Here is a 20,360-nt window from a genome sequence, read left to right as displayed (position 1 = left end):
CAAGAATTGAAGAAACAATTGCAAGATTTAAGGGGCACTCTACATGATTTATCTGAAGAATCAATCGTGGAAACGATGGATCCTCACTCTAAATGATTTGTAGGTAAGCAGAGAATAGATTTACAGGCAGTCCCAGGAACAGGCATTCGATTCATCGTCCAAAGATTAAGTAGAATCAGTCTATAAAATTGTTGGTACAGGCAATAAACTCTCTCAATAAAGATACTTGCGTCTAATCATCTATCTAAATCTGGTGGTCGGCACGCACACACTCACTCGTTTTGCATTGGAATTTGCGGAAGATTGTATTGGTACGTGAGTGGCAGCGCAGCAGCAGCAGAATAGATAGGGCCGTGTCGAGCCCTGTAGATTCTACAATATTAAGAATATTAAGAATATCTTTCACGTCTAAATCCTGCCTGCCCCTTCGTTACAGGAAAGGCCGAGCAGTCCTCTTCGAGCGGATCCGATAGAGGACCCACCAATCAACCACCAATAAACTATAGTTAATAGCTATTAACCAAGCAATTTAGACCCCACAAATAATGTTACTCGTATTATAATGGAAACCAAACAGATGCAAAGAGGGAATAGGCAATCTACATATTCCTCTTGGCGGCCAGGAGGCGGGACCGTGGTAGACGGCACTGGCTGATGCTGTGCAGGCGGTACTGCATCTCCGGCTGGGTGACCTTCTCGTAGAGCTTCTTCTTGGCCTCGGTGACGGTGTGGATGAGGACGCCGTCGCCGCCGTCGTCCATGTTGAAGGCCTCGCCCTCAGCGCACTCCGGGCACTGCTGGGTGAGCACAATGTCGTTGAGATCGGTGGGCAGCTCGCAGATCTTCTCGATCTGCTTGACCACATAGTCGAAGCGGCCCTCGTCCTGGCGCTCCATCACATAGACGCTGGCGGTGAGCTCCTGGACACGCACCTCGAGCAGCTTGCAGAAGCGACTGAAGTTGACCAGATTGACGTGGGTGTGGTCGCCCAGGAGGAGGGACAGCGGTGTGGCATCGATGGCGCACATCTCGCAGACGGTCTCGAGGCCTTGCAGCAGATTCTCGAGGCGGGCGTCGTTGCTCTCGCGGGCCTTTTGCAGCTGCATGTTGGAGTTCTGCTTGCGGCCGACCTGCACCTCGAGGCTGCCGATCTGATCGAGCTGCTCCTGCAGGGTGTTGGAGTTGTCCCGCTTGAGGGCGATGATGTCCTCGAAGAGGCGGTTCACCGAGTTGTTCAGCAGCGTGATGTGGTAGGACATCTCGTTGGCGTAGTTGAAGAAGGAGTAGTAGAGGCTCTCCTGCTGCTGGAACTTCTCGATCACCTCCTCCACGTTGTTGGAGTCCGTATAGTCGAGGATCTTCTGCAGCACCGAATTGTACAGATTGATCTTCTTGTTGTGCAGCCGCCGGAACTCGTCCCGACGCCGGTACTCCTTCGGCTGCAGGTCCGCCAGCTCTCGGGGCTTGGCCTTGCACTCGAGAAAGGCGGTGTTGTCCCCATCGGCGGCCACCCGCCGCATGATGCCCTGCATCTCGACGCGTCGCACCTCCCGCTCCTTTGCCTCCCTCTTGGCGATGTTGTCGATCTTTTCGTACACATCGATGCACCCATCGAAGGTGTTCAGGGCGTACTCGATGAGATCTATCAGATACTTCTTGTCGCTGTTCAGTTTCTGCACCATCTTCGTGTACGAATCGTTGAAGAAGGTGCGGTGGTTGAGGATGCGGATGAGCTGCTCCCGCAGCTCCGCATTGGCCGCCGTGAAGCCGCACTCCTGGCGCACCCCCACCTCCAGGGAGTTCTCCAGAATGGTCATCTTCTTGCGCACACGCCCCACATGGGCCTGGTGCTGCTGGTCCGGTACAGTGAGGCGATTTAGGTTGTAGATCTGCTTATTCACGCGACTTATCTCGCGCTCCATGTTCGTAATGGAGGTCTTGAGGGTGCCCAGGTCCTGGGCGAGGTTCTCCTGGCATTCCACATGGCAGCGGATGAGCTCCAAGTACCGCTGATTGTTCTGCTGGTGCGTCGTCCCACTGGCCACCCAGATCTGGGCCCTAAGATCGTTCTTTTCGTCCTCCAGCTGGTCGATGGCATTCTCATAGCTCGCCTCGATGATCGTCTCCTTGCGCGACTTCAGCTTACCCGACAGGATCTTCTTGTACTCGCGCTGACGCTTCCCCAGCTCCTTGTGCTTCAGCAGATAGCCCTCAAGGAACTCCGTCTTGTTGAATGGCTGTATGTCGTCCATTCTGTGAATTTACTCAACTCAAAACCGAAAAATAAATAAAACAATCAAATAAATCTCTATCTATAGATCTGAAGTGTGAACACGAATAGAGTTTTTTTAGTTTTGTGGGTGGGTTCGGTGGCCCTTGTGAATGCTAGGAATTTCCGTATAGTTTTGATCAAAACCCAAAATGTCAACTGACTACGCAAGGGTGACCTTTAATGCTAGGAGTCCTGACTGTTGAAATGAAACACAAAGGCGGATACATTGATCAGTTTTGAATGGATTCTCTTGGATATGACTATAAATTCACGATTGAAATCAAAGCAATGTACAATGTATACTGCAATAGTTCTATGGCAAAAATAATCGGACTTAAATGGGTATCACGCAGGTTTTTCGAGTGGTGCTGTGATTGTGTATTAAAACTTATAATAGTACAAGTAATAATTTAACTTATAATTTATTGATTTCCTAAGTTTTAGGATACAATTTTAAGGCAGAAACTTCACAAAATCGAAACTCCTTAAGTCGTAGATCCAGAATAAAATAAAAATTTCTTTCTTGCTTATTTAACCAATTCATTATATATAAATATGTATATATTTAGTTAAAACGCCTCCGTTGGGCAGAAACATTTTGTGTAGGGAAAATTCAAAATTTTAGACAGCAATTACAATGCTATATTGAGGTTCAAATGGGGACTACTGTTGGGAAATGCCGGAGCTCTCGACGGCATTGAAGATCTTGAAGACGGCATAGATGTAGGCGGCCTTGCGTAGATCGTTGCAGGTCTCGAACTTATTGGCGGTGGCCTTGATGCCAGCGGCGGCCGACTCCATCACAGTCTGCAGAGCGGCATCCACGATCTCGGCCTCCTTGGTGCAGTCGCGTATGCGCATGAGGCGTTCGTTGGGCTCAATCTCGGGCTAAGGATTGGGGAAAGTAAAAGAATTTAATGAGAACGAGCCTATGCTGCGGATTCACTTACAAATTCACTATCGGGACAGCGATTGAGGGACTCATTGATGGAGTTGATCACCTCGTGGATCAACTGGGATGTGGTCTTGGAGTTCATCTTGCCGTAGGAGACGTGATTGATGTTCTTGAGATACTCAAAGTATGAGACAGTAACGCCGCCAGCATTGCAGTACAGATCGGGCACCAGGAGGACGCCCTTGTCGATGAGGATCTTCTCGCCGGCGGGAGTGGTGGGTCCATTGGCGCCCTCAAGTATCAGTTTGGCCTTAATCTTGCTGGCATTCTCGCTGGTGATGACCTTCTGGGTGGCGCACGGCATCAGAATATCGCATTCGCCCTCCAAGAGGTCTTCCTTGGACTCTTGGGCCTTGGAGTAGCCTTTGACGGTCTTCTTTTCATCTTTGTAGGCTATTAAATCCTGCCGAAAAAGACCCATGAGAACCATCATAAGAACCTGCCCAGCTGTGGACTTACATTAATGTCGATGCCATCTTTGTTGAACAGCTGGGAATCCATTTCCTTCACCCCAATAACCTTCGCCCCCGCCTCGTGCACAAACTTGGCCGCAAAGGAGCCCACATTGCCGAATCCCTGGACAATGACCTTCTTGTCTTTCCAGCCCGTCTTCCACTTGAGCATGTCCATCCATTCCTTGTCCTGCAGGAACAGATCTCCGGCCTTCCACACGCCACGTCCCGTGGCGGAGTTGCGTCCGTTGATGCCGCCAATGTGCACCGGTTTGCCCGTACAAATGGCCGCTGCATTTATGTCCTTGTAGCCGAAGGTCTTCGAGTACTGATCGACCATCCAGCTCATCTCCCGTCCACTGGTGTTCACATCCGGGGCGGGCACATCGATGCCCGGTCCGATCATGTTCCGCTTGAGCAGCTCCATCGTGTAGCGACGCGTAATGGTCTGCAGCTCCCCCACGGTGTACTTCTTGGGATCGATGCGAACGCCGCCCTTGGAGCCGCCATACGGCAGGCTGACGCAGGCGCACTTGAAGGTCATGATGGCAGCCAATGCCTTGACCTCATTCTCGTCCACATCCATGGCAAATCGAATGCCTAGGGACAGGACAGCAAATAAGATACAGTATCCCTTGTGATATACACATCTCCGGAACTTACCTCCTTTGAGCGGCAAACGATTGCGTATGTGATGGGCCCGATAGCCGGTGATTATCTCGTAGGAGCCATTGCTCTTGATGATGGGAAAGCTCACCTCCACGGAGGTGGTGACACTGCCAATCAGATTGAGGATCGCTGAGACGCGAGCCTGTCGCGCCTCGGGCTTCATGTGCGAGTACTTGCCCATTTCCTTCACCAGCTGCGACTCCATGGCCTGGGCCGCCTGATGGTAGTAGTAGAGGACCATGGCCGAGAATTCGGGATCCTTGTCGCTGGCCACCTTCTTCAGATGCTCGGGCATCTTGTGCTCGTATCTGCGGCTCTGTATCTGGACCGGCGACGGCGACTGGACCTGCGATCGCTGCTTGAACAGCGTCATTGTTAGATTGCGTAGCATTTTGGGCTGATTTTTTATTAAAAATAGTTTTTTTGCTTTAATTATGAACTTTTACGAAACTTCAAGGGAATGTGAAAATTTTGGAATAGGAACTCTGTACTGTGGAAACGAAATAACTATGCCAGAGATATTTGGCAATTTGTTGGCATGGATAACTACGTTTAAATGATTTTTATGATTTTTCATTTGCTTTTATTTAATGTGTGTGTTTATCGTATTTTAGTTCTTTAATAATATTACAATGTATATAAATACAATATTTTAGAATTGCTCTACATATACATATATGCGCTATATATATGCTATATATCTGTATTATATATAGTATATGTGTGTTTTACGTTTAATACGTGGCTAAGCATCTAAGAGCTAAGACTTAAGTAGGGCCTAGCCTAGGGGATACTACGATATCCTATATATATGTATGCTATATGCTATATAGAAGAGTTCTTTAGATAAAATGGATCAACTGCTTTTGTTTAAAACTTTTGGGATCGCACGGAAGCACGCACAAGATACAGGGACACACAGGAGAACTTATGTAGTTATCATATAAATACTAGGGGGGACTCATCGGGGGCTCCTACTTATTACATCATCTTCCTTCTTTCTTCTTACAATATTTACAACTTGAAGCTTGAATGATTCTATTCTGAAATGTTATGTTGCCTTGTGGGTTAAGAAAATGATTATTTAAACAGAGAATATGTTGCGCTCTAATATCACTTTTTGGGGGACACATTGCTTTCTTTCTTTTTTTATATATTGTTTATGGCCTCTAAATCAATCGTCGCATTCGCATTGCACACGCATACAGACACACCCAGACACACACACACACACACAGAATTTACCTCAAATTTTAACTGGTTTTTCTTTTATTTTCTTGATGCTACGAGAAGGGACTACGAAATTCCTTAAATCTTAACCTTATGAAAATACAAATATTTTAAATTAATTTCAAATTAATTCAAAAGTCTAATTTTTACACAATAATTACAATTAACATATTGATGGATTGATTGGGTTCTGTTTTCGTGGGCAGGGGGCAGGGACACTTTAATCTCGTTGCAAGATCGCAGTTCTTGGGGGCAGGGGGGCTGGTGGGTGGCTTTGTGTGGGTGGTACTGCTGCTTAAAAGCTAACATCACGCTGATTAAAACAATATATTTCTCTGTTTTTTGTTGAGTACAATCCGTGGCTGCTGCTGCTGCTGCTGTTGTGGGGAGCAGCCTCTGACTCTCAATTCTCTTCGACGGCTGCTCCAACTGCTGCTGCGCTGCTGCTGCTGCTGCCTGCAATTCTTCTTTTTAGGCAGCTTCCGTGCTGCTCTCCTGCTAGTCCACATCCTTCTTCTCAATCTTCAGATCGTACTTGGCCACCAGCTCCTCAGGGGTGTGGCTGTAAATCAAACCAGAAAAATACATTCATTAGCTACTTAAGTGGATTTCCCTCAAAGAGTATGGACACCTACCCAACTAGATTCTGGAGATCACAGACAAAGCGGTAGACATAGCGCTTGCCCGCCGTCTTGTGGATGATGTTCTTATCGTAGTAGTACCTCAGGCCGCGACTCAGCTTCTCGTAGTTCATCTTGGGCTTGTTCTTGCGTATGCCCCAGCGACGTGCCACCTAAAGACAGAGAGAGAGAGAGAGATAATGGGGATTAGTGACTGTCATGCATCTAAGGATATCCTTCTAACGACTTACCTCATCTGGATCTGTTAGCTTAAACTCCCAGCCATCGCCTGTCCACGAGATGAAGCTCTGGCACGTCTTGTCCAGCAGCAGCTCGAGCAGAAACTGCCACAGCTGGATGGGCCCCGAGCCCGTGAAGCACGGCACTCCGCCCTGCGTCGTGTAGCCACCGAGCAGTGACTTGTCCAGCCCCAGGGTGCTCATGTACGCCGCCGGATGGGGATGCGTGTGTGCCCCCCACTGATCCATGGCCGTCTGTTGCGCGCCCATCGACTGGAAGGGCTGGGCATCGTATGGCGTAAACTCTGGCGGATAGTCGTGGAATCGTCCCCGTCCGTACGAGTTGTAAAAATCCGGACTGCCATCCATGCCGTAGCCATTGCTGTTGCCGGTGCTGTTGTTGCCACTGCCGTTGCCTCCGCTCGAGGCCTGGCTCTGGTGCTCCTGCGCCGAGATGGTGCTATGGTAATCGCTGTCATCCCCAGCCGCCCCAGTGGAGGCGGTGCCTCCTCCTCCCCCGCTGCTGCTGCCACTGCCACCTGCGCTATAGGCGGCGGCCAGATGCGGTGGCAGGCCATAGCTACTGAGATCGGTGGGATCGTTCTGGCTGCCATTGGGCCCTCCTGCCGCATAGGATCCACCGCTGCCGCCGCTTCCGTTTTGCGTTCCCGGTTCCTCTTTCATATGATGCTGATGCTGGTAGATGGCGGCCATGGCGGCCAATTGGTAATTAATGTTATTGTTGTTATTGTTATTATTATTGTTGTTTGGATTCGTATTGTTGTTGTTGTTATTGTTATTGTTGTTGTTGCTGGTATTGTTGCTGTCGCTGGAGCTTTGTTGCTGCACAGCCGGTGGCAGCATCGAATTGTTGCTGCTGTTGCCACTGCTGTTGTTCGTGTTGCCATTCTGCTGCTGCTGCTGCTGTTGTTGTTGTTGCGGGGGCGGGCTGTTGTTGGGGCGTTCATGTGCGTTGCTGCTGTAGCCTGGAGAGCCAACATGTAAAGAAACAAGATACAAATGGATTAGTTAGAGATTTATATGGAAATATAGAATGTGTGGAGTGCGAAAAAGGATAGTTTGAGATATATAATTACTAATGAAAGGACTTCGAACCTTTCATTGCTTTACTCATTAGCAAAACCAACCTAAGAATGAATTTCAATCCAAAGATACATTTATTCAGATATTCTTGACACATAGAAAGTGCAAATTAGAGGAGAATCGTTCGAGGAAAGCATTTAAGAATTTCTCATACTTGAAAAAGTGTCCCAATTCCATCAGAAAATTTCCTTTCGTTGTTAAATTGATAAGAAATTTCATCTAAATCAGCTTGAAGAACATTTCTATACTCGACACTCTCCTAAATGGGGCGTCTTTTCCCATTTCGTGTGCGTGTATGTGTTGGGAAGGGGAAGCGTGTGAAAGAGTTCGAAAACCAATCAAAAATCACAGCGCACACTCATACCAATTGTGAACTTACAGATACACATCTCATAGATACACATAGATACACATGGTAGGGGGGCACCATCACCACCATCCCCCTCGATCTAATGGTCTGTAAGAGTGTTTGTTTGTGTGTGTGTGTTTGTGTGCAACGCCACATTAATTGCAAATACAACGGAAATTTCACACATTTCGAGACCGAGACGAGAGCACGCTGCTCGCAAGTATCTTTGAAATACGAAAACCTGTTGGCATACCCAACACACAGATACAAATACATACATGCATGCGCAGCTGTACGCTCACTCGACTACTACCTCTCTCCCTCTCTCACACTCTCTGTCTGTCGTTCCGAAGAAGCAATGAAAAAGCTTTCAAAGCGCTGTTTCCCATTCGCTCGGCGACGCTACTGCGCAGATACAAAGATACACGAGGCAGCCAGCCCCACTGGTTGGCTGGTGGTCAAAGAGTTGTGTGGCAGCAGCAGCAGCGCAGCGCCTTTTTAGGTGCCGCCTCTTCTCGCACACGCTGGCAATAGAGGAGAGAGAGGAGGCATCACATCATCAGAGCATCATCAGAGATGCAGAGATACTCTACTCGTACAATTTGTATCTGTATCTCTGTGTGGGCATCTAATGAATCTTCTAATTATGCCTCTGTATTCGCATCTATCTAGGTTGTATTTCTGCTGCATCTTTAATATATCTTTGTTGTTGATTTTACTTGTATCTGTCTTCCATTTTAGTTGCATCTTCTGTAGCTGTATCTTTTTTTTTTATTATAACTGTTTTTTTTTCAACATTTTTTTTTAATTTTTGTGTCTTTGCTGAATCTACTGAATTGTATCTGTATGGTTTATATCTGTATATACTTTGTATTTTTGATATCCTTTTTATTGTGCTTCTACTGTAACACTGTTTATCTGCTGTAATTTTGTCGTGTCTATCTTGTATCTTGTATATCTTTGCAGTATCTTTTATAAATTTGATGCATTTTTTATGTATTTTTTGCTGTATCTTTTGTGAAATTTCGTTGTTGTCTTTATTGTTTTATATTTTGCGAGTACTTTGTTGAGTCTTCAGAATATTTCAAATATTTTCTGTATCTTTGTATAATAATTTGCTCGTATTAGGTCCAATAATTTTTGAGAGCATTTTGTTGTATTTTCTGTATCTTTGTATTTTCTGTCTTATATTTTCATAATTTATGTTGTATCTTCTTAATCTCTGTTGTATCTATAATATCTGTCAAGTATTTTGGTACTATCAGTTGAAACTTTTCGGTATATTTGGCACTGTATCTAAAGCATATTTTAACTATGCTTTAAATGCATCTTTGTTGTATTTTTGAAGCTAAATCTTTACTGTGTTCTCTTTAATCTATCTTGTAACTTTTGATTTGTATATTTTATAACAATGTTGTACCTCTAATGAATCTTGTTATCCCACCCACGACCAGCAAACAAGCCATCTAATTGCCACAAGAAGTGCGTCCCCACAAGAAGTGTTGGCCACTTATCACCAGGTCAATCTGTTCAGTGCTCTGTTCTGTTCTGTTCCCCCCAACAAACAACAGAGTCTTCCCATCCAGCCATCCATCTACTTATTGCCACCCCTTGTGGCATGGCTCGAGAGAGAGAGTGGGAGAGTCAACTTGTTGCGTGTCAAACACTTAAAAACGAATTACAAACGAATTTAATTATGCCACACCGCATCGCATCGCCACGTATCTTTCAGATGATTTTCACACTCCAACAAATTGTAATTAAAAAGTTTTCGAGGATTGTTCCGTTTTTGATGTTGGTAAATATTTGCTGACCTGTGCTGAAGAAGTTGACATCCGAATCCGTGTAATAGGCATTGCCTCCAACCCCCACACCGACTCCCACGCCTCCAGAGTCGCTACCAAAGGGCGCCATATCGTTAAAGTATCCCAGACCCAAGGAGGCGGCCGTCGAGCTGCTCAGAGCTCCCACCAGATTGCTGGCGCTGGTGGTGCTGCTGCCGCTGCCACTGCTATTGGGCACAAATCCTTGCGATGAGGTGTTGCTGGAGGAGGAAGCACTCGAACTTGAGCCGGAGGAGGTGGTCGTCGTGCTGCCCGTACTCCCGCCGGATAGACGATGGTGCGGATGCTGTTGTGGCTGTTGCTGTTGCTGCTGGGTGGGTGATCCATAGTGCGGTGGCTGCTGCTGCTGCTGTGGCAGGTGCGACTGCTGCTGCTGTGGTAAGTGTTGTTGCTGCTGTTGCAGGCTCTGATGATGTTGCAGATGCATCGATTGCTGGGTATGATGGTGCGTATGATGATGATGATGATGCTGTCCCAAATGATAGCTGGGATAATTCTCATAGCTCTGCAGGACCATGTTGTTGTAATTGTTGTAGTGTTGTTGATGTTGTTGTTGCTGTTGCTGGAGGATATGATGGCTGTGCTGCTGATGCTGATGCTGCTGTTGCTGGTGAAGGAGATCCGACTCCTTGTCACTGTCCAAGGCGTTGGCGGCACTGCTGATTATGGTGGCATTCACTAAAAACGCAGAGGGCGGCATCTCTTTGCTGCTTCGTTCACAAATTGATCGGTTCTCGAAAACGGAAACTCCTCCTCGCTAATCAGAAAGCGAGGCGTCATTGACGATGGTCCAGATGAATTAACCAGAATGAATACCAGAGTTTCTGTGTGTGTGGAATCTGCGGGATCTGTTTCGGTTTGTTCTGTCAATCTCTTAAATGCTGCTGGTGGTACTTGCACTCGTATTAAAATTGATTTCTTCTTTCTTTCTATTTTGGAATATTTTAATTTTTGCACTGTCACACATACAATTTTCGTTGGTTTTTGTGTGTGGTTTATGATTCTGTTTTTATGCGGGCTCTAATCAATTGGAGTGCCTGGGGCCCCTCTGCTCTTGTGGCATTGATAAGTATTAACTATGCCGTAGGGGGATTTTAACAAGGGACTTTAGTTGTGACTTATGTGGGCGTGACACTTGAAGAGATTTTAATCACAATGATTGAGGATCGATTCTCAGCGCCTCATTTCCTGTTTCACACTTGTGTTCTGAAATGCCATGGGAAATCTCTCTCTCTCTCCCCCCTCTCTATATATGTTTCGCACTCTCCACTATTTCACCGTCGGCGGCTTTATCGTATATGTAATTCCAATTGTGGTTTATTTTTTGCAATTTAATGGCAATTAATTGTAGGGTTCTTCTACTGCCCCCTGCACTCGTTCCGTTTCACTCTGCCACTGGCACTGGCACTGGCAACTGGCACCGTTGATAATTTAATGCGCATATCACACTTTACTCTTTCTCTCACTCACAGGCACAAGTTATATATTATGTACAATATTATATTGTTTTCATTCCAGTTTGGGTGTGGGTTTTATCTTCAATTTTAATTCTCAAGTTTTCTTAAAAACACTTATCGCGCGCGGAGCGTATGAGCAATCCAGCACTAAACGGATCTCAAAAGAATTGTGCTAGCGAGCCGAGATACATTCCGTCGTCGACGGCGAACGGGAAAGAAGTGAAGTTGCTCCGAAGTTGCTGCCTTGTTTCGTTCGTGCATTCGATTGCTGTTCGCTCGGGTTGGTTCGTTTCGTTCGCTGGCTTGTGTGTGTGTTCGTGTGCGTGTTCGTGTGCGTGCGCGTGTGTGTGGGAGAGAGCAGAGCGCGTACAACATTGCGAGAGAGAAGAAATGAATGTGTGTGCCAATGGCAAATAATAATCATCATCGGCGGCGGGGAGGGGGAGCATACTTTCACAGGGTGTTTCTCACACTCTCTCATTGCCCCCCGCTCTCCCTTCGTCATAATCAGTGTGTGGTGTTTAGTGTGTGTGCTCTTTAGTGAGTGACTACTGCTGCGCATTTTAAATGATATTTTTTGGTTCGAGCAAGATTCAACTTGTTGATTTCTCCCACTCTCCCACTCCCCTCTTTGCTCTCTGGGGAGCGAACTGTAGTACAGTTTTCTCGAAATTAGCTTTTTTCGATCATTAACAAACGCCAACACAGCGCCCAGCAACACACAAAATGGCCATCAAAGACTGTTTCTTCAGCCCACTGGTCCGCCTCTGAGATATCCAATGATGATGATCGAGTGGGCAGCTCCGCTGATGGCCAACAGAAAAAGTATCTCAGCGCTACAGAGAGTCCCAGAGCCCGAGTGGGATTGGCTACTGCCCCTCCTCTCTCCCAGCGATGATATCATGCCAAAAAAAAAAAAAAACCATACCCGTACAAAGTAAAAAACGCAACAAAAATTAAAAATTAGTTAACTATTTCAAACCCCCAAGCCGTACGTGTCTTCAGGTCTTGAGATACATATGTTTGTATGAGCGTGTATGGGTTTATATAATATTTCTAACCAAAAATAAAATTAAAAAATGGTGGCCCGCTCTGAAAACGTGTTTTGGGGCATTTTTTCGACATTGGAGCTGCTGCCAACCAATGACAATTTCGATTCGGTCGAAACGAGTGCGAAACGTGGAGTCCGAAATGGCACGTTCCCCAACCAGGCCCCAGAGCAAAGCTTAGCCATGGGATAGAGCACCCGATAAGCGCAACCTCAAAGATACAAAAATAATACTGCCTCTTATCAGCAGGGGGCAATCAATCGCTTATTGATTCCATGGCTATCATACCACTGTCTGGTTTCCAATTGCATTGGCAGCAGCAGCAGCAGAAGCAGCAGCAATTGCAACGAGGGCTCAAGTGCCTTGGCATTTTCCTGGAAAACTCTTGTCGACAGAGGGCTGATAAAGCACAAAGCACAAAAAATAAAACCAGAAAGAATGGGGTAAATTATGGCCTGAAACTTTGAATACCCTATATAGAACCATTTTAGTCATAAAATTATGATAAAAGTCGGTTTAAAACTGCAATTTCTCTCACAAATACTTCCAGTGGAATTCGGCTTTAAAAGAAATATTTCCAATACTCTATTAAAAATACTCAAAATTACCCTTTACAAAGTCATAACTTTTGCCAATTTAACGGCACACATAATAATTATCGAAAAAGGAAGTTCTCCCCCAAAAAACAAAACAGCTGTTGACCATGTTTGGGACTTCGGCCACAAAAGGATCGTTGGAGTTGGGCTTCTTCTTGGCTTGGGTCTTGGCTTTTTTTGGGTCACTTAAGAATTCTGGCAGCACACGCCACAAAAAAATAATAATCGCATGATGTAAAATAAATTTTAAAAATATTTGTTCTTCTTTGATTTTTTGGCTGCGCGTAAAGTGGAAAGAGCGTGGAACAATAGAAAGAAGAAGTACAAGCGGAAATACAAAAAAACAACTGAAGAGAAGACAGGCAATGACAGCAGCTGGGGAGCCACCAAAGAGCTGAAGCGAGATAGATGATGCGCCTCGCTTACGACCATTTCCGGTTGAAGCACGTGCGCCTGCGCACAGTCGTAGGGCAATGGAAAGATGGGAGCGGAGAGGAGGTAAACCCATTGAACCCCTGCCAGTGGCAATGGCAGTGCCCGTGTGCCCCTCCTCCAGGGTACTCCCCTAACCTTCCTAACCCGATGAAAAGCCACCACCGAAAAGCAGAGAAAACCAATCACAATCTCATAAAACCGGCGACACTTCCACCCAAAAAGAAAAAAAAAAACAAAACAAACCAAACCAAACCAAAAAAAGAAGAACAGAGAGAGGATCGGATCGGATGGGATCCTACTTGCCCAAAACGCACACGTTCAAAGAGGTAGTACCAGACCAAGGGTTAACATAATAATTATCATTCCATTGAATGAATACGAAATGAGTGTAAAGATGAGTACGAGTGCGAGAGTGCCAGAGTGTGGTGTGTGCCAAAAAAGGGTATACTTTCCAGTTGAATTTCAATTAAAACTTGTTCCAACAAAAGGATTACACACATTTAATGCAATCAGAGCTGGCGAGCGGAGCGGAGCAGAGCTGGGCAGAGCGGAGAGGGAGTTACAGGAAGCGCCTACAGAGAGGGGAACAATGACAAAGGAGGCTGGTAAGACAAGGATATACGAAATGGAAGGAATGGTTCCTTAAGCTGCCAGCTAACAGCTGGCTGCCGCCGACACTCGAGAGCACTCGGCGGCCATTCAATTGATATCAAATTAATGAAGGAATGGGAGGAATGGGAATGAGGAATAAAAGGATAGATATAGGATATCTTTAAGGATATGTTACGCGGAGTATATCTCCCTCTCTATCTACCTCTGTGCACGTGTGCAAATTGCACTCCACACTCCAATCCACTCGATCTTTTTCTCTCCTTCTCTCTCTCTTTCTCTTTGGTATATGTAAGCACTTCCGCTCACACACACACACACGTGCACACATGTCGCACCATCTCGCTCTGCCTAATGTAAATCGGATGTGAGTGCATTGCGCGTGAGGCATATCAATTATAGGAGAAGGAGAAAGAGAGCGAGCGAGCGAGCGCCACGAGTGAGCGAGAGAGAGCGAACCTGTTAGAAGACAAGCAAGCCACATACATAAATAAATAAATAAACTGTTAGACGGCAGAACGGAAGGAAATCGTAAACACCAGTCTCAGTCCCAGTCCGAGTCCCATCCCAGTAGTTCCATCATAATTACAGCTGCAGCACTACTATCCCCAAGATACCCCCCATTCTACCAACAGCAACAACAACAACAACCCAACAACCCACCTGTTTCGGGGAGGCTGGCTTCCGTGCAAGAGGCCAAGAATAATATCAATTTTCTATGTAAACCGAGCCCCACATGCTGCTGTGCAATTTTTTCAGGTTGCCGGAGGAATACCTGCATTTTGACAACAAAATAAACAGATGCAACCTCCAAAGAGAGGTCTTCCTTCTTCTCTGATTGTTCCCCAGACTTGTAAACAACACGCTAAATACAAACAACAATCATTATAATAACGCTGGAGATGCCTACGAACCGATCCACATGCGTTTTCACAGCTCCCATCAGAGACGGCAGAGAGCGGAAATGAAACCAGATACTTTCTGATAGCAAAACGCATGTGTAGCCTGAGATGGAGATGGTAGTAGATGGTAGTTGATGGTGCTGATGGAACTGGAACTGGATGCTGGAACTGGAGTATAGCTTGATGATGAAGGAGGCGCTGGTAATGATGTGTGTATCCCATGCATTGATCTACGAGTACGAGTCTGCACTTATCGATCTTGATTAAGCCAAATGCTGCCAAGTGACTGTTTGTTGATCTGTTGATTGTGATCTCTACGCTCGATAGATAGATAGATGTAGATAGATGCTTGAGTAGGATATGAGATCCTTCAGAGGAGATGTCAATGATCTTCAGATGAAAACTGAGAAGTTTCCAAACCACTAATGGATGACTTCTATAGGAAATGAGACACTAACTGATTTTCAGCTAGGAAATGGCAAAGGAAACTGAGCTTATCGCAGATCTGGGATCAGGTGGCTCAAGTTCAAAGGAAAACCTTAAATTAGCTGGGAAAATTTATGTTTCATAATGTCCTTTACAGGTGAATCTTTGAACTGGCTTAGATTTAGGGGAGAATTGTGTTTCAACAAAGATTTAAAGCCATTTAACTAACCATCTATGGATTGCGAGACGATATACATAGATCCTTAAATGAATCATAGATCCTGTACAGAGATGAATAGATAGAACCATGGATAATCATAACGGTTCCCAATACGAATCCATGCTAAGATTAGCAACCATTAAAGTCACTGATCACGAGCTATCGCTGATCATGTGATCTGTGATCATGTTCTGTGGATCGTGAGACACAGATCCCCCGAGATAAGCTTACAAACAAGATTGACACATGCAAATCTTACATTGATCTCCAGATCGACGTGTATAAACAGGATTTCAACACTTTCCGAAACCGGAAATGATCATGTTTGATATCTGTCCGATCTACAATCAGAGCTCCTTGAAGGCCATGTGGGTATGTTCTACTCTACGCATCTGTGTAGCTGTGCATATCTGTGTGTGTGTCAGATGTTCTACCTTCTGAAAAGACAGTTGGCCCGAAAGGAGCGCACAGAGAGTGACTCGCTAAATGGCTCATTTATGGCCGTTTCCCACTGTGCACCGAATGTGGCATGCGGTCACAAGGAGAAGAAGAGTGCCGCAAAGCACAAACGAATGAACCCTGGCTGTAAAATAGAGAGAAAGACAGAGAGAGAGAGGGAGCGGTAGAAAGGAACTCAAGCGGCTGACTAAATGTCAGAGAATTCTGCACCTGTCCGACTATCACCATGACAACAACAACATCAAGAACAAGAACAACAACTCCAACAGCAGCAGCAGCAGCAGCAGCAGCAGCAGCAGCAGAAAGCAAGGGGAAAGAGGGAGAGTAAAACTGCGTGCGTCGACAGAATTTTCGGACAGCGACAACATGTGTGCGCTAGCAAGGGAGGGGGCAGAGAGCAGGAGTGGGAGGTAGAACAAGAGTGCGAAGCCAGCAAGTGTGCGGGAGTAAACGAGATAGCGCTAAGCCATGGACAACTGTTGTGCATGCGCAAGTTGTACTTGGATAAGGTGGGAGCACCACTCCTGATATAGTTTTCTGATATATATAAAGTAAGATTGAACACATACAGGGGAAAGGTATATTACTTTCAGTGCTATTCCTCTCCTTATTCAATGCCTCACCTTGCCTTTATTTTACCTTGCCTGGACAACTGTTGGACCTTGAGTTTTGCTCTTTTTTTTTAAGTCTCCCCCTCTGCCAATAACTTCAACGCAACCGTTCTCATGCTTCTCCCTCTCGCCCTTTAGGATCAGATTGCGTGCCTGTGCCTGCTCTCTCTCTCACTCTCTCTCTTTTGCACACACGAACGCACGCAAACAGATGCAGGGCATCGCCCACACAATTTATCCGAGTGTGAGAAAACTGCAGGCAGTCGCCAGTGCTCCTGCACTGGCTGTGGCTTCGGCTCTGGCGGCTCCTTCCTTCTTCCTTGTTCCTTCTTCCTCCTTCCACCTTCCACTGTACCCCCACCACGCTTGTATGTTTACCCCGAGAACAAGATGCAGTCAAGCGATATGAGGGCTATATAGGGACATTAGAATAGCCCAGGACCGAGGATCTCTACCTGCCAGGCCACTTTTGAGAGTCGTGGCGGCGGGGGCCCCTAAGGGCTTGCCTAATTTACTTGCGCCTGCAATCCATTGTTCCTTCTTCCCTGAGTTTTTGTTGTAGATTTCATTCATAAAAATTCATGAAATCTCTACCCGAAAAAAGGAAGAAAGGCATTGAACTGAACTCAAAAACCGAACGAAAAACAATCGAAGACCGAGGCCGAGCCGTTCTTAAAGACTGTTCAAGGTGGTGCATCGATACGGAACTAAAGGAAGTAAATTACCGGATGTTGTCTACTCATTCTACGCTTGTTGCTGTTCTTTTTGGTCTCTCTTGCTCTTGCTCTTGCTCTTACTCCTACTCCCATTCCATTGCCCTTCTTCGTTTTGCTTTGATTCATCGAAATGTCCTGCGGCTCTGCTTTGTGGACGGCCTTGCCTCCCTTCCCTCCTGCCTGTTGCTTGTTGCTCATTTTTGTTTTCGCTTGAAACCGAAGCCAAATGTAATTCAAAAGGAATGAAATGCAAACCAATAAAACATTTTGCCAATCCTTGGGATACGCATACTCGGTGTGCCGCTGTCTAAGGTACGAGCGAGGTATAGGGGGTGTGGGAGTGGTAATCGTATCCTTTTAGACCATTAATTGCACACCTCGTTGTACGCGATGCAATGAGTTTTTAATTGGCCAACTTTTTGTTGTCCCTGCGACTTGTTGTCAATGCTTTCCCACGCCCGTTCCGTTCCAATGGGGTGGGCTCTACAGGAAAGCAAAAACCAACTTGTTTATAGTTTTTCCTTCTTTTTTTTTTGTTTTTTTTTTTTTGATAAATTACACAACAAATGATGGAGAGACAGGAACCCTGGACCTGGCCCAAAGTCGTTCCACCTCATTGCGCGGTAATGTCTCGTTAAAGGACACGAACAACCATACAAGTTCCGTGTTCTGTGCGTGGGGAAGAGCGTGGGAGAGCAGCTCCGATATACGGGAGGGTCTGAACAGTGCGGGTATGAGAGATGTTTATTGCTCTATAAGCAAGGAAAAATTATGATTAAATTTACAGGAGGGTGCAATTAATTGACTTCCTGATTTTAAAATAATGAACTTTCCATCACAACTATGGGAAAACGGATGAATATGGTATGGAAGACATAAGTTTGGGGTTAATGAAAGATGATTATAACTCCAGTAAACGATAAAACAGATAGATTTCAACAAGAAGTTCACAAACAGCACCAAACTAATCCTCCATTCCAAATATATATCCACTTCGTTTAAAATAAATAAAACTAAGACCTTGACATTCTGCAAGTGTACTAGAAAATACCTTGAACAAAACAAAACAACAAATATCTATGTATTTTTCCCATATTAACAGATTTTTGCAGCAAAGTGGAACCACTTCTCAGACCCAAAGACCTACTCCCCCTCTCAGAGTTCCCATCGTGGTGCCAACCATCATATCTTCTTATCTCTGAAAAATTGAGTGGATAAGTTTGGGGCGCATTACAGATACTTACTAGAGAACTGAATAAACAGTATAAAAACCTCTCGGGTAAACAGCAACAAATCAGCTGCGCGCAGGCGCACAGATCAAAAGACCCAAAAGCCGACAACAGCTCTAAAAAAAAAAAAAATACTTTATATACACACTCGATATACATACATATAGTATGTACATGTAGATGGCGAGACGAAAGCGGCTCGACACTTTTGAAAATTGCAAGACAACAGAGAGGGGACGGGGGAATGGGAGTGGGGGCAACACAAATTAAAGCTAAAACAAGCTGAAAATTCAAATTTATTTACACTTTGACGCATTTCGAACAAAGAGCACAGCAGAGCAGAGCATAAAATAAGAGTGGAAAAAGAAACCACAAAATACGAATCACGAAAACAGAGAGAGAGAAAAGAGAATGTAGACAAATGTAGACAAATAAATGACACAAAACAGAGGGCAAACGATGTGAAAATTAAATGAAAATGAATAAAAATAGAGGTAGCGAGAAAAGGGCAAGCAACTCTCGAGTGATAACAATCTGAAAAAAAACAACGAAAAAAAACAGCAACTAAAAGATACTTTTGCACAGAATTTACGAGTTCAAGCCACTAAATTGCATTTGCCTTGAGGGGAAAGGAGAGTGAGAGAGGGATAGCGGTAGAGTCTCTGAGGGATATGAGAATTTTCCCACGTTCCACACAGACTGCGGGCCAGGGGCAGGGGCCACCTCTTCAGGTGTTACCACCAGCTTCGGGCTCAGAGTCGAGACAAATTATTGCGCCCAAAAAAAAAAACACTGATGCAATGCAATGTCCTGCAGGTCCTTTTGCCATGGTGGTTGCATCCACTGATAGACATCAGATGCACGGCACAGCACCCCCTATCCCCTGTCCGGACCAGCACTTGCTCTACCGGAATTTGCGCTCACCCTCTCCTCAATCAACAACCCTCTCTCAGTGAGAGGAGAACACCCCTATGGCACGTCGATTTTCCCAAACAATCGCATTTCTATATAATTTCGTTATTTTTCTGAGGTCTGAGTGGGACAAGTGTTCCCAAGGTTTGGTTGGGTCAGTAGATCTCTCTGAGAGGGTGGGTTTTGCTTTAAAATTTAACTATTTTCTACCCATTTCGGGATTTATCTTAGTCTCAAGTATTTGTTTGTTGACTTTGGCATCATAATTGTGTCTTTCCGGTCTTTGGGAACCGGAAGTTACAAGAAATACTTATAAGTAGGGAACGAAGTGCAGTAGGACTTTGGGACAAAATTTAAATAAATATTGTTGCAAAGTGAGAGCTATAGGATCTGAATGAACATACATGCATTTATTCATTCATTTTTCTTCTCATAAATGTTCCTAGATTTTCCTCCTCAAATTCGCATTCTATGAAAATCTTCCCATCATTTCGCGCCTGATTCGTAGCCAACAATAAACGCAAGAGAAAACAAATTTTCAACACAATTCAATTAACGCACACGCGCGACGGCCGCAGAATTCAAGAAAACCGAAAATTGTTAATGAAAATTGCAAAAGTGAGAGAAGAAGACCCCCAAACAGTTTTCATGCCTGCCTGCCGCCGCACACCGCTCCTCACTCCGCTCTGGGCCATTGAGTAAAATAAATAAACACGAATTGCATTCGGAACACACAAAAAGAAACGAAACGAAAAGAAAAACTGATGGAAAACGCCTAAAAGCGGAAATATGCAAGGAAATTGCAAAGGCGCTGACAGCAGACCAAAGATGGGGCCACGCGAAAGATTAAGGAATCGATGAATGGATAGAAAGATAGACAGAGGGATAGAAGGATAGATCTTGGGACTGGAACTGGCACGGGGGGGGGCGGTGGTTTTTGGGGGAGATTTTTGGCGCAAATGCCAAAGGAAATTGCGGCTTAATGGAGGCCACAACAGAATGTCC

General features: G+C 45.3%; 3 protein-coding genes across 6 annotated transcripts in view; all 3 read right to left on the bottom strand.

Annotated features, from left to right (window-relative positions):
• Positions 1 to 543: 543 nt before the first annotated feature.
• Positions 544 to 2,425, bottom strand: LOC111072940. The gene has a single exon (XM_022365028.2). The coding sequence runs from the start codon at positions 2,250 to 2,252 to the stop codon at positions 600 to 602; it is 1,653 nt and encodes a 550-aa protein (XP_022220720.1). The 5' UTR covers positions 2,253 to 2,425; the 3' UTR covers positions 544 to 599.
• A 395-nt stretch (positions 2,426 to 2,820) lies between these two features.
• On the bottom strand, positions 2,821 to 4,847 carry LOC111072941 (glutamate dehydrogenase, mitochondrial). The gene is made up of 4 exons (XM_022365029.2): positions 4,343 to 4,847; positions 3,687 to 4,279; positions 3,223 to 3,630; positions 2,821 to 3,160 (listed from the first exon to the last, which is right to left on the bottom strand). Exons 1-4 carry the CDS (start codon positions 4,737 to 4,739, stop codon positions 2,936 to 2,938), a joined length of 1,623 nt encoding a protein of 540 aa, XP_022220721.2. The 5' UTR covers positions 4,740 to 4,847; the 3' UTR covers positions 2,821 to 2,935.
• A 454-nt stretch (positions 4,848 to 5,301) lies between these two features.
• The window catches only part of LOC111072939 (ETS-like protein pointed), a 66,172-nt gene continuing 51,113 nt past the window's right edge, over positions 5,302 to 20,360 (bottom strand). For 3 of the 4 annotated variants that reach the window (XM_022365024.2, XM_041593544.1, XM_022365026.2), the window contains 3 exons: positions 6,450 to 7,423; positions 6,214 to 6,371; positions 5,302 to 6,140 (listed from right to left, as the gene is read on the bottom strand). In XM_022365024.2, the coding sequence (XP_022220716.2) occupies positions 6,077 to 6,140; positions 6,214 to 6,371; positions 6,450 to 7,423 (1,196 nt within the window). In that variant the 3' untranslated portion in view covers positions 5,302 to 6,076. Of the gene's footprint in view, positions 6,141 to 6,213; positions 6,372 to 6,449; positions 7,424 to 9,704; positions 11,438 to 20,360 lie in introns of those variants that run through there. The other variant, XM_022365025.2, reaches the window with a different exon arrangement.

Source organism: Drosophila obscura, unplaced genomic scaffold, assembly GCF_018151105.1.
Source record: "Drosophila obscura isolate BZ-5 IFL unplaced genomic scaffold, ASM1815110v1 contig_192, whole genome shotgun sequence".
NCBI classification, from domain to species: Eukaryota; Metazoa; Arthropoda; class Insecta; order Diptera; family Drosophilidae; genus Drosophila; species Drosophila obscura.
Note: the sequence above shows the minus strand (reverse complement) of the source record. Positions and strands in the feature narration are given on the sequence as shown.

Bases quoted from the DNA above. Each gene is read 5' to 3' on its own strand.
- LOC111072940 (XM_022365028.2), bottom strand. From the start codon at position 2,252: ATGGACGACATACAGCCATTCAACAAGACGGAGTTCCTTGAGGGCTAT.
- LOC111072941 (XM_022365029.2), bottom strand. From the start codon at position 4,739: ATGCTACGCAATCTAACAATGACGCTGTTCAAGCAGCGATCGCAGGTC. The intron at 4,280-4,342 runs GTAAGTTCCGGA...TCCTGTCCCTAG, and splicing joins TCGTTTGCCGCTCAAAGGAG to GCATTCGATTTGCCATGGAT. The intron at 3,161-3,222 runs GTAAGTGAATCC...CCCAATCCTTAG, and splicing joins GCTGTCCCGATAGTGAATTT to CCCGAGATTGAGCCCAACGA.